Source organism: Cyprinodon variegatus, unplaced genomic scaffold, assembly GCF_000732505.1.
Source record: "Cyprinodon variegatus isolate N-32 unplaced genomic scaffold, C_variegatus-1.0 Scaffold773, whole genome shotgun sequence".
Classification (NCBI taxonomy): domain Eukaryota; kingdom Metazoa; phylum Chordata; class Actinopteri; order Cyprinodontiformes; family Cyprinodontidae; genus Cyprinodon; species Cyprinodon variegatus.
The window spans coordinates 153,989-169,495 of record NW_015151226.1 but is presented as its reverse complement, the minus strand read 5'-3'; the positions used below and the strand labels follow the sequence as shown (position 1 = coordinate 169,495).

At 38.5% G+C, this 15,507-nt stretch overlaps 2 protein-coding genes across 5 annotated transcripts; both read left to right on the top strand.

Moving 5' to 3' along the window:
• Positions 1–3,375: 3,375 nt before the first annotated feature.
• Positions 3,376–9,057, top strand: LOC107098383 (elongation factor 2-like). Its single transcript, XM_015396037.1, has 13 exons — positions 3,376–3,521; positions 4,585–4,799; positions 4,970–5,151; positions 5,616–5,827; positions 5,963–6,141; positions 6,220–6,325; positions 6,557–6,809; positions 6,921–7,116; positions 7,203–7,569; positions 7,657–8,010; positions 8,096–8,278; positions 8,384–8,516; positions 8,686–9,057. Exons 1-13 carry the CDS (start codon positions 3,519–3,521, stop codon positions 8,877–8,879), a joined length of 2,577 nt encoding a protein of 858 aa, XP_015251523.1. The 5' UTR covers positions 3,376–3,518; the 3' UTR covers positions 8,880–9,057.
• An 855-nt stretch (positions 9,058–9,912) lies between these two features.
• On the top strand, positions 9,913–14,254 carry LOC107098376 (SWI/SNF-related matrix-associated actin-dependent regulator of chromatin subfamily E member 1-related-like). Of its 4 annotated transcripts, none has more exons than XM_015396026.1 (9): positions 9,913–10,188; positions 10,291–10,379; positions 11,601–11,801; positions 12,431–12,551; positions 12,646–12,695; positions 12,782–12,848; positions 12,988–13,203; positions 13,374–13,506; positions 13,612–14,254. In XM_015396026.1, the coding sequence occupies exons 2-9, from the start codon at positions 10,299–10,301 to the stop codon at positions 13,649–13,651; spliced, it is 909 nt and encodes a 302-aa protein (XP_015251512.1). In that variant the 5' UTR covers positions 9,913–10,188; positions 10,291–10,298; the 3' UTR covers positions 13,652–14,254. The 4 variants fall into 4 exon arrangements, with proteins under 4 accessions (XP_015251512.1, XP_015251509.1, XP_015251511.1 ...); XM_015396023.1 differs by having other exon boundaries at positions 12,643–12,695; XM_015396025.1 differs by having other exon boundaries at positions 9,914–10,188; positions 10,295–10,379; positions 12,643–12,695.
• The last annotated feature ends 1,253 nt before the right edge of the window (positions 14,255–15,507 follow it).

The following is a 15,507-nucleotide window of genomic DNA, read 5'->3' as shown; positions in this document are numbered from 1 at the left end:
TTGATGTTTATTTGCTAGTAGTTTTATTAATTCTAGAATCAGTCATTTTGCTTTGTACTGTACTTTTGATAGTAGTACACAGAGTTTTGGCACCACCTACTGTCTATAATAATGAACCAACAATACAAATCTGTAAGTAAACCTACATTGATGGTGCACTACAACACAAACACTTTCTGTATGGTTTTGTGGATTTAAATGCTCTTTTAGTGGAAGCATTATTCATAAACAGAAGGGAAGTATGCACCGTCATTTAGAAATATCTTAAGAAGCCGCATACTATTTCAGAACCAACCTGACCTGGGAGAGCAGAGAAAATTAACCATGTAAGGATTGGGTGCATAAGCTTAAAATGTTAAGGCTCATCATGAAATACAGTAATTATTGTGTTGTTTTTTTTTATCTCTTTAATATTTGAAGAACAGGAATAATTTATCATTTTCATTCATTATAATATCCGCTTATGATTTATTTCTGTAGTTGAGTTTTGATTTTTACTGCTGTTTTAATTAGATGGTATGCTGAAAATTTCAAGTGATTAAGTAACGATAGATCTAAAGAAACATTAAACAATGAACATTGACGAATATTCAGAGTACTGCTATAAATATATATCATTAAACAGAGTGTAATATTAATATGTTTAGGATGGACTTTCTTATTTTTCTGTTTGTATTTTCCTGATAATATACCAGATAAAATAATTGAGCTGTTTCTTGACTGGCTTTTTTAACTTGAAAACAGTAAACTGACCCACCAAAAGAACATCTGAGCAGTAAAAAGAGATGTTGGAAAGTTTATGCCATTGAAGTTATTTTCTGGGGAAAACAATTTGTATCCACCCTCTGATTTAACATCACATGTCAGAAATGAATTTGGCAGAGCTTAACACTTCTTCAACCTAACACCTAACTTTGCTGAAAGCAACAAGAAATGTCCCTTGATCTCCCCAACATATGATCGCAATACTCATTTATGAGGTTCACTACCTCAATCTAGCACATTATTGTTCTGATATAGTTATACGTTTTAAAAGAATTTTAGCACCCCTAACTCTGACAACCCTAAATTAAATCCAAAGACATAACAAATACATCCCTTTGCTCTGAACATATTATTTCTCATTTATTTCATGCTGCAGAGATGCTTTGGGGCTTTCTTGGTTCATCAGATAAAATATAATAGAATAATTTTATGAGTTTGTACTGGAAATACTGTTTGGGGGAAATCTCAATATATTAATAGCAGTGATTCTACTTAAGACCTTTCTCTTACAGTGGAATTCACTGGCTCTCAATAGCTGATCTATTTAGCCCTTTACAATGATGCTATCAGGTGAAATAAACTGATAAAACCTATTTAATATGAAAAAGAAACTAGCTAATTTATTCAAAGTAGGCCTATTTTACAAGCAGTTATGGGTCCATGCTCTTTTATTTCCGTTTTAATTTAGTGCAGTTAATTATAATAATTATGAATTCCCTTTTCATGAACTTCAGTCTCATTTATTTTTAAGGCTTTCACCATCATAAGTTGCAGTTATCTTCTCTACCAGAGGGTGAACCTAAAAACTGGAATACTAGTGTTCTTTGTTTGCATGGTAAGGTCCTATGGACTAAGTGAGAAGAAAACAACAGATTGTTAGTTTAGATGAGCACCAATTTTTTTCCACTAACCAAAGTACTATTGGCTCTATATTTGTTTTAAATAAGTTTAATTCAGATAAAAATCATAGGAGTTATACATGTGGACTTGTTAAAATACATATTGAGACATCCTGCCATACATCAGTCATCCTTCTGATTTAAGTTAACGTTAAGCTAGAGCGAGAATTGGCAAACATGGTCATTTGCGACAACTTGTCACAGTCCTTTTCGGGGTAAGTTGTCACATGTAACGACTACCCTAAAGTGATCATTTTTCAAATAATAATTAGCACACCCTAATGAAGATTTTGCTTATTTTTTATTGAAAAAAGAGTAGTTTAAAATAAAGGGGAAAGTTCAAAGATGGTCAGGAATTATAAAAGAACAACCCCGGGAAAGCACTCAGCATTCATGACATACCTGGGATTGTAGCCACTACTTATCCGATGACTGTAACCCCACATAACATTCAGGCTGGCTTTCGTGTAAAAGGGATTCAGCCTTGCAACAGGGAAGTGTTCTTGGAGACAGAATTTGCTCAGATCCCCCTTACCAGGACCTAGTTCTACCAAGCCCAAGCACCAACTGGGCCAGCACTGGACCAAGCAATGTCCCAGCTGCTCTAGAGCCAAGCACCAACCAAAAAACTATTCAATTCCTTAGTAAAGCAGCCTTCTCCATCAATGCCTTTACTCTAGAGGTTATAAGGCATTAAACAAAAGCTGGTCCAAGATAAAAAGTTACCCGGCACAGAAGGAAGAGAAACCCCTCTATTCTCACTGACACATAAGTGAAAGAGGCACATGAAGCTGAAAAGCAGGCAAAAGGGAAGAAAATACTGTTCAAATTTAAAGTGCAAAAGACGCAAAGCACATAGAAGAAATAGAGGGCAAATACAAAAAAGAAAAAAAAAAAAAAAAACTCCAGATGATTCCTCATTGGAAGATTAGTCCCTGTGCCTCCAGGAGAACCATGGTTGCAGTGCATGACATGCAAAGGAAGGGCACATTAAGAATGCGTCCCGGTCTACGTATTCCAAAACTGCAACTGAGATGGAGACTCTGACTGGTGAGATCTCCTTTTGTTCCTGGACCAGTTTGGTTTGTAATGTTTGTTGCATATTTCATGACATTTCATATCCCAAGTGTAATAAAGGTGAATTATTTTAATTTATTAACTTTCCATTAAGGAAATAAGAGCAACAATTCTTTTGTCCTTATTTTATTGGTTGCAAAATCCAGAGTGACATCTTACCTCACATAGTGTGACAACTTACCCTTTGGTGAGGCAACTTGTCACATGGTGACAATGTTGAATTGATTGCTTAAAACTCTGTACTGACACAAGATATGAAAATGACATGAATACAAAATATATACCTGAAACTTTGCTCTTTCATGAGGTACAAATTATTTTAATATATGAGGTTTTGATTCCAAGATATAAATATGATTTTAAAAAGTGTGACAACTAGCCCTGGACTCCCCTATTTATTTCTTGACATTTAAATTGAATATCAAGACTGTTGTCTATATGCGTTTTAAAATGTATCTTGATGAAACTAGTACTTCAATTTACATAAATTACTCTACTACAGTTTAACAAAACACTTCAGTTCATGAAAAGCAATCAAACTAAAGTTTGTTTTCCCTTATTTATTTTTCGATTAACGTTTCCTTCAAGTGAAGAAGCAGCCATAACGTCACATTAAGCAACATCGGGACGTTGGGACGCACGGGACTGACGCACGCGGTATAAATCCCGATTTTCTGACGTCAGCGGCCTCTTCCCTGCCTATGCCCTCGTGAGGTGGGCAGTGTAAAATATCTTGTCTCTTTTCTCCACCAAGAGAATCCATAACCATCCGTCAAAATGGTGAGTTTCTAACTCCTCTGCGAACTAATAACGGGCCATTGGGTGTCTTACTTGTTCCCTGGAACAATATTTCTTCCATACATCAACATTTTAAGGATATCTTACAAGCGTCTTGTTTGATTCGATCTGTTCAAAATGGCACCCGTTTTGTAACCGGCTGTTAGCTGGAAAATACTTGTAGCGCCGCAATAAATAGTTTAACTGTTATCAAAACTTTATTGGTTTAATTTTTGGGATATTTTCTGTTGCCATCATGGCAGTAATGGTTCATTCATATGTCTGAAAAGGGCTCTAAATCTGTGGCACTGACGTGTTAACTTTTAGTGTCGGCTTTTTTTTTAGCTAATGCTAACTCTTTTAGAAAAAGATATTGTAGCTTCTGTAGTCCCGAAGTAATCGTAACATTTGTGGGGTTTTACTTATATTCGTACAAGGCAAGGTTGGACCGATTTTCCCAGACGAACGTTGTTGGTTTTGTGCTTTAAAAACGAATCTGCCGGTATTTTGGATCTGCTACGGTTAGCATTTAGCTCGATCTCAAAGTCCGTACACGTGGCCTAGAAAAGCCGACGTATTGTGCCGGCTGTCATCTGTTTGAAGGGCGTTTTCAGGCAATAATGTATAAAACTACCAGAATCAACCAAAAGTATGTTGTGGTTGTTTACGAAAGTTCCAACTTTCATTAGTAGAAGCTGTTAGGCCGGTTTTTACACAAGACTTGGACAACAATAACGTCATCTATGATTATGGCGGAAACCAAACGCCCAGGGTGGAACTGCAGCACAATCACATGTCAGCAACTATTAAGATAAATTGTACTAAAGTTTATAAACGTTCTTTCAAATCTGTTAACGATCTGCAAGTATTCCAGCTTTAGGAATGGTCCTTTATCTGGTGATCCATTTTAAATCTGTTTATCATTTTAGCATGTTTTAAGTAATTATTAATGGGAATACATTTTTTGTTAAACTTGAATTTGAGTTCTTAGAAAATTTTTCAAGCTCTGAAAAGAGAATTGCTCATTTCTGGTGAATAATTTTCTAAATTTGGTTGTTCTCCACAGGTGAACTTTACTGTAGACCAGATCCGTGCCATCATGGACAAAAAGGCCAACATCCGTAACATGTCCGTGATTGCGCACGTTGACCATGGGAAGTCTACGCTGACGGATTCACTGGTGTCCAAAGCTGGCATCATTGCCTCAGCCCGTGCTGGAGAGACACGTTTCACAGACACCCGAAAAGATGAGCAGGAACGCTGTATTACCATCAAGTCTACGTAAGTTTATAGTTATGATCAGACACAGGGACATTTTGTTTATGGACTTCTACGTTTAGAAATCTTTTTATTTTTATATATATATATCTGTATATTTAAGTTCTTTTGTTCAGATGATGCAAGTTGTTTTTTTCTCACTGCCACTCTACCCAATTTATTCTAATTTGCAGAGCCATCTCCATGTACTACGAGCTGAGTGAAAATGACTTGGCTTTCATCAAGCAGAGCAGGGATGGTTCTGGTTTCTTGATCAATCTGATCGACTCACCTGGGCACGTCGACTTCTCCTCTGAGGTGACTGCCGCGCTCCGTGTTACTGATGGAGCCCTTGTGGTTGTCGACTGCGTGTCCGGTAAGGGCCATTTCCCAAAATACATGTTATGTAAACTTAAAACTTGTTTTAAAGGGTTATTCAAAGACTGCCAGCGAAATAAAAGAAAAGGTTTTACAGATGGTGTTTTGTTTTCAGATTGTAGCAAGAGGGAAGTGTGAACACTATAAAAGGGTCTGGCTATTTTAACGGGAAAATGCTAGGGCTCTTGGTTTCCTATACATCTAGTCGTCTAAATATTCTGAAGCATTTTATCATGACTTTTCTGTTTCTCCATTTACCCAAAACAACTGGTCTGAATCAGGTTTGCATTGGTAATCATTTTACTCCAACTATGTTGAGCCTATCAAGTGATTTTCTTACCCAGTGTTGCACAAATTCAGGTTAAGATGGGTTTGATGAATGATTCCTGTGAATCCCATTTTTTTCCACAATTGTGTTATATTTTAAGACTCAAAATTAAAGTGTTGCTCTATCTATTCCAGGTGTGTGCGTGCAGACTGAGACTGTGCTTCGCCAGGCCATCTGTGAGCGAATTAAGCCAGTCCTGATGATGAACAAGATGGACCGTGCCTTGCTGGAGTTGCAGCTAGAACCTGAGGACCTTTACCAGACTTTCCAGCGTATTGTTGAGTCAGTCAATGTGATCATTTCCACCTATGGCGAGGATGAAAATGGACCAATGGGAAACATCATGGTAAGGATTTTTTTTTTTTTATCATTTTGACAGAAAATTCTACTTCAGTAATGTTATAAGGACCACTCTAGACACATCAGTGTTTGAGTAGCTTGGCATTAAAATAAAAACCCTGGTTTTCTTTGAACCTTCTAGGTTGATCCAGTCATCGGTACCGTTGGCTTTGGCTCTGGTCTCCATGGTTGGGCTTTCACCCTGAAGCAGTTTGCTGAGATGTATGCAGCCAAGTTCGCAGCTAAAGGCAACACCCAGATGACTGCACAAGAGCGCTGCAAGAAGGTGGAGGACATGATGAAAAAGCTGTGGGGTGACAGGTCAGTTTAATATGGTGCTACTATTCCCTGCTAGAGATGGATGGCTGGCTTTTCCTAATAAACCGCTGTCCATTCCAGGTACTATGACACAGAAAATGGCAAGTTTGTCAAGTCTGCCGTTAGTGCTGATGGCAAAAAGTTTGCTCGCACCTTCTGTGCCCTGGTCCTGGACCCCATCTTTAAGGTAATCATACATATTTTAATGGAAACACTTGTGAATGGGGTTGCCTTTATTTTTGTTCAAGATACAGCCACCTAATATTTATATATACCTGCAAGTGATGATCTACTTTATTCTTCACTTTGACCTGATAAATAGTGATGATTTATTTCAGCCTGAGCAGGTGCAGCATGCACCAATGGCTGTGACTTAAGAATTTTGACTTGTTTAACATGAACAAATCCCTGTGCCTAGGTGTTTGATGCCATCATGAACTTCAAGAAAGATGAGGCTGCAAAGCTGATCCAGAAGATGGACATCAAGTTGGATGTTGAGGACAAGGACAAGGAAGGCAAGCCCCTCCTGAAGGCTGTGATGAGGCGCTGGTTGCCTGCTGGAGAGGCCCTCCTGCAGATGATCACCATCCACCTCCCATCTCCCGTCACTGCCCAGAAGTACCGTTGTGAGCTGCTCTATGAAGGGCCTGGAGATGATGAAGCTGCTATGGGTAAAGCATGAAATGACTACTTTACATATTCATTATTTCAAGTGTACCTAATGCCATACAGCTACTTCAGTTCTTTTTTTTTTTAATTATTTTTTTTTATTTGCCACCCAGGTATCAAGAACTGTGACCCCAAGGCTCCACTCATGATGTACATCTCTAAGATGGTGCCCACCACCGACAAGGGTCGCTTCTATGCATTCGGTCGTGTTTTCTCTGGCAGCGTGTCCACTGGACTCAAGGTGCGCATCATGGGACCAAACTTTGTTCCAGGAAAGAAGGATGATCTCTACTTGAAGCCTATTCAGAGGTTAGCATCACATGCTGTCATTATTCACCATTCAATAATGCATGAAAGCTTTCGTGTGAGTCATGCCTTTTTCCTCATTCTGTTAGGACCATTTTGATGATGGGCCGTTATGTCGAACCCATTGAAGATGTGCCTTGTGGTAACATCGTGGGTCTGGTTGGAGTGGACCAGTACCTCGTCAAGACCGGAACAATCACCACCTTTGAGCAGGCGCACAACATGAGAGTGATGAAGTTCAGTGTGAGTCCTGTTGTGAGAGTTGCTGTGGAGGCCAAAAACCCTGCAGACCTGCCGAAACTGGTGGAGGGTCTGAAGCGTCTGTCCAAGTCTGATCCTATGGTGCAGTGCATCATTGAGGAGTCTGGAGAGCACATTGTTGCTGGTGCTGGAGAGCTGCATCTGGAGATCTGTCTGAAGGATTTGGAGGAGGATCATGCTTGCATTCCAATCAAGGTAATAAAGGGAATTAAGACTCAAAGATTAAATTGTATCATGGCTCATTTCTGATACAAAAATGCTGAAATTATCCCATCTTTTTAGAAATCTGATCCAGTGGTGTCCTACAGAGAAACTGTCAGCGCTGAATCCAGCGTGATGTGTTTGTCAAAGTCACCAAACAAGCACAACCGGCTGTTCATGAAGGCCCGTCCCTTCGAAGAGGGCCTGGCAGAAGACATCGAGAAGGGTGACGTTACCGCCCGCCAAGAGCTCAAGGCCCGTGCCCGTTACCTTGCTGACAAGTACGAATGGGATGTCGGTGAGGCCAGGAAAATCTGGTGCTTCGGACCCGACGGAAATGGCCCCAACCTCCTGGTGGATGTCACCAAGGGAGTGCAGTACCTTAATGAGATCAAGGACAGCGTGGTGGCTGGTTTCCAGTGGGCAGCCAAGGAGGTGAGGGCCAGTAGATGTTTTACTGTCAGAATATTCTGAGGCAACAGCACATCAGTTCTACATTTAAAAAATGTTGTTCTCGTAGGGAGTCCTCTGTGAAGAGAACATGCGTGCAGTTCGCTTCGACATCCATGATGTGACCCTGCACACAGATGCAATTCACCGTGGAGGTGGTCAGATTATCCCCACAGCCCGCAGAGCTCTCTATGCCTGTGAGCTTACAGCAGACCCCAGAATCATGGAGCCCGTGTACCTGGTGGAGATCCAGGTGAGATCCACTAGAAAACTTTTTTTTTTTTTCTTCTTACACCTGCCAGTTTGAATGCCGTTCAGCACTTGGTATTAAATTAACATATTTCTTTAACACTTAAAGTGCCCTGAAACTGCAATGGGTGGAATCTACGGTGTGCTGACCCGGAGACGTGGTCATGTGTTCGAGGAGTCCAGGGTAATGGGAACCCCTATGTACGTCATCAAGGCCTACCTGCCTGTCATGGAGTCATTCGGTAAGTTTCTGAGTACAGTTCAATAAAGTAAATGAAAAGGTGATTGTTAGCTGAGGTGGTAAAGTAATCTGGGATGTCAAAGGAAAAGCAAATTCTGAATATTTTTCTGGGGCCCTGTGCCAAATGAAGTCTTGCAGCATGTTTAAATTGAAATATTTTCTGTTTTTAGGCTTCACAGCTGACCTTCGTTCCAACACTGGTGGCCAGGCTTTCCCACAGTGTGTATTCGACCACTGGCAGATCCTCCCTGGAAACCCAATGGAGCCCACAAGCAAGCCTGGTATTGTTGTCCTCGAGACACGCAAACGTAAGGGTCTCAAAGAAGGCGTCCCAGCATTGGACAACTACCTGGACAAATTGTAAGGGCTTGGGCCCCCACCCACTCGGCTCTCGTTTCATTCCTCCAACCCACCAAATAAAGTATCTTGTGGGACCGAACTGTACAGAACAGTGAGCACCAATGTTTGCCAAAAGAAAACGACCATAATAAAGAAATGACCACAAAAATTGTAAACGATTAATAAAAGTAAATAAAAACTTGAACCTTTGTTTGCTTTCTTGTGAGTATGGGGTTTGGGTTTATTAAGGTAATGAATGTAATATTGGAATGGTTTTTAAAATCTTTTGCTGGGGGGTCCCCTGTTTAGGAAGGTGTAATAACTCCCACATTACCACAGTCCAAAGCTAGGGTTCTGCTGGTTCTGACCTGATTTGAATCTGGGCTTTTATTTTCTAAAGTAATTTTAAGCAAATATGCCTTGAAACTTACAAAGCACCTGTATCGATTTTTAGCTCTGTTTAAATAGCCTGTCATATGAATGACATCCTGTATAGTCTTTATAAAAGCTGTGAATTCAGATTTGGTCTAAAATCACAGGATTAAGACAATTCAACTCAAACTGTTTTGCATATCAACTTTAAACTGTATGACTTCGTCAAATATGTCTATTCTTTTATCATTTGTGTAGCAAAGGATCAACTAGCTGCTTTTTAACAGCTTCTGACTCAGAATGGGATAATAAAAATGGGAAATCTGCAAGGCTAGAGTTTAATTTTAGCTATGGAACATCTTAACCATGATTCAGTCTGGGATAACTGATGGGTTTCATCTTATGCTTTTTGTTTATCAACTCACTCATCAATTTGATATTAAACGTAAAATGGCCGACCTATTACAAAAGTTATTGGAGGCGATTTTTATTTTCTAAGAACTTTTTTCTCCACGGTTTCCTCATGCGTAATACTGCGTTAAACGAATGCTTATTAAACCTGCTTTATCATACCCTGTGAGCCAATCAAAAACCTGATGCAGACGGAGGGGGTGGATCTTAGAACCAACCAGCCAATCATGAGTCTCAATATCAACCAATCGGGAAACAATAACACTTCTCTTCCTGTTTGGCAGAGGGACGTATTATTGGGTAAAGAAATAAACGCTTATTCAAAAAGTATTGAGAAAATTCGTTTAAAGAACATTTTCTTTATTTTCCGTTATCAGTCTTTATTTCACCAATCAAAATTGTTTGTCTCCGTTGGAGAATTGTTGCTTTTAGCTTTTTGTTTTGTGTGAATTTCGCCCCCCCGTTTGTGCGTGTGTGGCTCCGACCAGTTAACGTTAGCCATAACGAACTGTTAGCAGACGGGTTAGCTTTTAAAGCGCTCTTCCTGATTGGTAATTATTGGTCTTTTTTTTACGATTTCCTCCTTTATGTTATACATAATACTCGTTTTCCACAGAAGCACTTTGACTTGGTTCTTCTCTCTTATTGCAAAGATAGAAAGATGATGGGGGGAATTAAACAAGAGCAGAGTGATGCATCCCATCAGCCCAAAGCTTCACACCCAGTGGACCAACAAGAGGAGGTAGGTGCTGCTGCTGCAGAAAGAGGAAAAAATAAACACACACAACAGCAGATATGGACCCATACAGAAACTATTACAAATATCATGGTGTTAGCTATTCCTGTGGTTGTTGAAGCAATAGAGACCTAGTTCTTCATGTCCTTTTGGTTTGTTAGCTAATCTTTATTTTTCTTGCCTATTTGGACATACTTCCTATTAAGATACACTCTGGTATAAAGGTAGTATAAATAATACATAAAACACAGATTTTTTGTTTGTTTGTTTACTTCTGAAATGTTCCATACAATATAAATTCATAAAGGTTTATGCTGATTTGAAGTAGTAAATGCCTGAAATTACACTAAGGTATACCAGATCAGGTTGATTATTGAGGTCAGATCACATGATCAGGAAATCATTATTCAGCTTTTCGAATGAACCTTTGACATTTGTTTTGGTCCTGCTCTAGTCAGAATAAACACCTAAAAAACAAATAATATAAATATATATATATATATATATATATATATACGATCGGAAGGAGATTCAAACAGCTTAGCAGGCTGGTGAAGGTTTAAAATCCTTTATTGTCCCCACAAACAAGCTCCATAATGCACATAAATAAAGTAACTTGCTGCAAACCTGTGAGAGAGTTCTGATCCTGATCATGTTTAGGTGATTAAAATTAAAAAATTTCTTCTTCCATCATTCCCGTCCCTCTGTATTGTCATGGGATCAGGTCTTTACCATAGTATCCTTCAATCCCAACATTTATCAGAGGATTCCTGAGGAAAATCTGTGACAATATATGTTAAAAAACAAGCTATTAAAATTCTCCAAGATTCGACAGGAACTAAGAACTGGAAAGCACTGGGCCAAATTTAAATGCATAATCTTGATATTATTTACAAGCTTAATTTCTTCCTCATTGAGGAAACATATTTGTACATTTTGTTTAAGGAGTAAACAAGCTCTTTTCTAGTAGTTTCAGAGCAATTAGAGTTCATTATTAGAGGGGAAATAAACCTCAGGTTAGATAACAGTGTGTGTGAATATTATAAGAACTAAATGTTTTTATGCAGATACTTTTAATATATTATTGTGATTTGTTTTTTTCATGATTGTCCTATCAAAATTATTGTGGCGGAACAAATCAATTAAACAATGCATGTAAAATAAATCTTTTGTTGTTGTTCTGTAGGTACAAATTTTAAAACAAAGGCGTTTTTTTTTTCTCTGCAGCCAAAGAAGCGAGGTTGGCCAAAAGGAAAGAAAAGAAAGAAGGTTCTCCCTAATGGTCCGAAGGCTCCAGTAACAGGATACGTTCGCTTCCTGAATGAACGACGAGAAGTTATGAGAGCCCGATACCCGGATTTACCTTTTCCAGAAATCACAAAGAGACTCGGAGCCGAGTGGACACGATTAGCCCAAAACGACAAACAGGTTCATGTTATTGATATATATATTTTTTTACTTTAAACTATACATTAAAGGTATAGAGGATGATCTTTTATTTCTGGGTGGATCATCTAAATAAGTGGTCCTCCTAATTATCAATCGTTCTGGTGATAGGTTTATGTAAGACCATCCTATCTGCTTGCCCTGCATGCGCACAATCAGGCATATAACTGTGGTGAGCTACGGTTTCAGATGGTTATTGAAGCTCACCTTTCCCACCACGGTTCTTTGAAAATGGCAGAGGGTCGTAAGAGAAAAAGTGTCTGAGAAGAAAAGGAAGGCCTCAGAAGAGGCAGATATATTTATGGGATTTGCTGTCACAGCAGTGACTATTAACAAAGATAGTGGAGGTACCGTGTGGTGGAGGAGGAATTACATGACCAACGGTGTAAAAAGCAGTGATCATCTGTGGAATGGTCCGCTGTATGTGGACACTGTAAGCTTGTATGAGCTATGAGAACAGCACATGTTAAACGCTATAGCATGAGCATGTTTTTTAAGTGGGTAGCGGGGTCTTTTAAAGAATCCTCCACAATACCTTTTATAATAAATTCCATGAGAGCAGTTTAGTTGCTTTTTATTATAACAGCTCAACATTGTGTGATTACTGACAGCGCTATCTTGATGAGGCGGAGCGAGAGAAGGTGCAATATGCCCAAGAACTAAAGGAGTATCAACAGACTGAGGCGTACCACATCACCAGTGCCAAGATACATGACAAGAAGATTAAAAAGGGTAAAGCTGACCTCTTATACATGAAGTCTAGTAATGTTGATTTGTGCCATGGAGAAAAAAAAGCATCTACAGTTTTAATTTCTTGTTTCAGAAGACAGTCTGCCGGTTGTTGTCAGTACAAGTTCAGGATTGTCTTTAATGAAGGTAGGCGACCTTACAAGGTTTATTTTATTTATTTCTTACATCAAAATCTAAGTTATCATTCTGTTTTTTTTTTATGTCTGTTTTAGGCTCCTGAGCTCTCAACCAGATTTGACATTCCTATTTTCACCGAAGAGTTCCTCGATCAGAATAAAGGTAACAGACACTCAAACAAGATAACTGTCCAATGAAGAAACTGTTGAATTTAGAAAAATACCAACTAATTCTTAAAATGCATAAAAGTTAAGGGTTTGTCCTGCTGAAACTTAAGTCATCTTTTTTTTTTTTTTTTTAGCTCGAGAGGCCGAGTTGCGCCGACTTCGGAAGGCAAACATTGAGTTTGAAGAGCAGAACGCTATGCTGCAGCGCCACATCAATGACATGAACAGCGCTAAAGAACGTCTGGAGGCTGAATTGGGGCAGGATGAAAAGCGTACCCAGGCTCTTCACTCACACCTGCTGGCCATTAAACACACGCTGGTCAGCAGCCTGTCCACAGTCCCTCTGCCAGGTCAGAAGCTGTATGTCAGCCACATGGGGAGGAGATGATGGACATTTTAGATAGACGTATTTTTTTTTATTTTCAGTTTAAACAAACCTACAAAGTTGTGTTATGTCTTATTAGAGTTTAAAATATATGTTTAAACAAAATGTTTATTTGGTATTTTGATGCCTCAACAGGTACAGGGGAGACAGCATCTCTTGGTAATCTTGACTCATACCTGAGTCGACTCAGTGGGGTCCTGGAGGGAAATCCTCAGAAACACCGCGCTCTCCTCAGCCAACTTCATGAGGTCTTTTCTCATCTGGACAGGTAAAGATTACTTTATAGTTTGATGCAGTAGAAATATAAAAAATGGAAACTTGTGCTTTACTAAACATCTATTATAATCCAGTTTATCTTTGTGTTTCCCTTTAGGAAGACTTTTATGTCTAACCAACTTAAGTCAGAACATTAAAAAAGCAAAAACATTTGCTAGAATTTTAAATATTGTATCTTTAATAAGCAGATTAATTTCTTAGTCTTTTATGTTTTGCATTGTAGTAATTTCATTTTATATATGTAAAAAAAAAAACAACAACAATAAAAACGACATACAAATGGCTGTTAGGTGGTTTCCATCAAACTCCTGTTTAATATTTGAGAATCCAAACCTTCTATAGTTGGGTTTCCTGGCATGTAGTTTGAAAACAGAACAGAAAGAAATTCATTCCTACATCACTTTTTATGCCTCAGATACTATCTCTAGTTTTCTGTCACATTTTCATCTCTGTTCCTTGTCAGCGAGAAATTATGAGGAGTGTCGGATGGCCATGCAGCTGTGCCTCATCTGGACAAACGACTGTTCGAATCAACAGAAAATTTGGGTGTGATCACATCTGCAAAGGAACTTGTTCAAATTCTTATGAAAAACACATATGGTCCATGTCAACTTGTCTGTTGTTTATAGATACATGTATTCTGTATGACATGTGCTTCTGAACATGTTTAATCTGAATGTGAATCAGAGGAAGCATGTAGGTATTTTGACCAAGTCTATTCTTTTTTTGTACCACACTAACTGGACAAAAAAAAAGGATGACTCTAATTGTGTTTTTTTACATTGTTTATAGCAGTTGTTCACAGGTTGGTTGCAGATTCAATACAGTATGTATATAAGTATTTGTATTCTGCTCTGGATGCATTGCTCATGGGGAAACAGCAGCAGGGCAAAATCGTAAATGCTGGGGTATGAAATTGTGGATTTTCAGCATTGTCAGGTTGTAGGACGAACATGCTGTTTCTAATGTCGTCATAACATATGTTTATGCATTGTTTTTGTATTTTTTTTTTTTAAGATGTCCATTAAATCATTGTTTTCATGTCAGTATAGACATGCTTGAAATGTACAGACAAAACTTGAATCACATTTCTGAACAACTTCTACCACAGAGTTGCAATGTCATTTTGGTGGCATGAGAAAACATGTCTTGTAATTTCCATGATCACAAGCAGGGGGAGCTGTTGAACGTTTTATGGGATTTCTTTTAGCGTCTCTGCTTCTGCTCTGCTTGCTGTGGGGGTTTAAAGACGGGTTGCTTGACAAGGTTCAGACTTTAACTTTTAGACTCAGAATAAACGGGTATGTTTTCCAATAAATACAAATTCAACAAAGCATCATTTAATGTGTTCTTTGAAAGTTTTGTATGAAATGTTTACCAGCAAAAATTTAAACTCAAGGTTTAATGCCAAGAAAAAGTAAACATTTATGTTTTATCGAATAAGTTTTTGCAGAACTAAAAAGAAGTCAGAGCTCAGACCTCCACCAAGCAGCTCATTTCCTTTTCTCCTTTTGTGAAGGTCTACTTAAAAAGTTTCTATAATCCTGAGGACTCATTTGGGGTTGTCACATATAGAGCAAATATCTGCCAAGTTTTGTCTTAATTGTAGTTGCATTATTAAATGTCTTCTGGTTTACCTGGAAACATTATTAGCACCTGAGGTTTAAATATATGCACCCCCTCCAAGCTTACCAAGGGGCCTATTGACTTCTGTGGCTATTGCTTTGCTTAACCACACAAAATTAGGACACCCATGCCTTATCTGGTCAGTTTAGGGCGTCCCTGGATGATCTTGCATCAAAATTCCTCAAGAAAAATCTGTGGACTTCTTAGAACAGAGGTTGGTTAAATGTGATTACATCACATACAGCTCATTATATCAGATCAGAGCGCTCCAAATACAAATATAAGTCACAAATGTAATTATTGCTATTAATATTATTTTATTTATTGATACATTTTTATTATGTATTACAATTTTTACAATTTATTT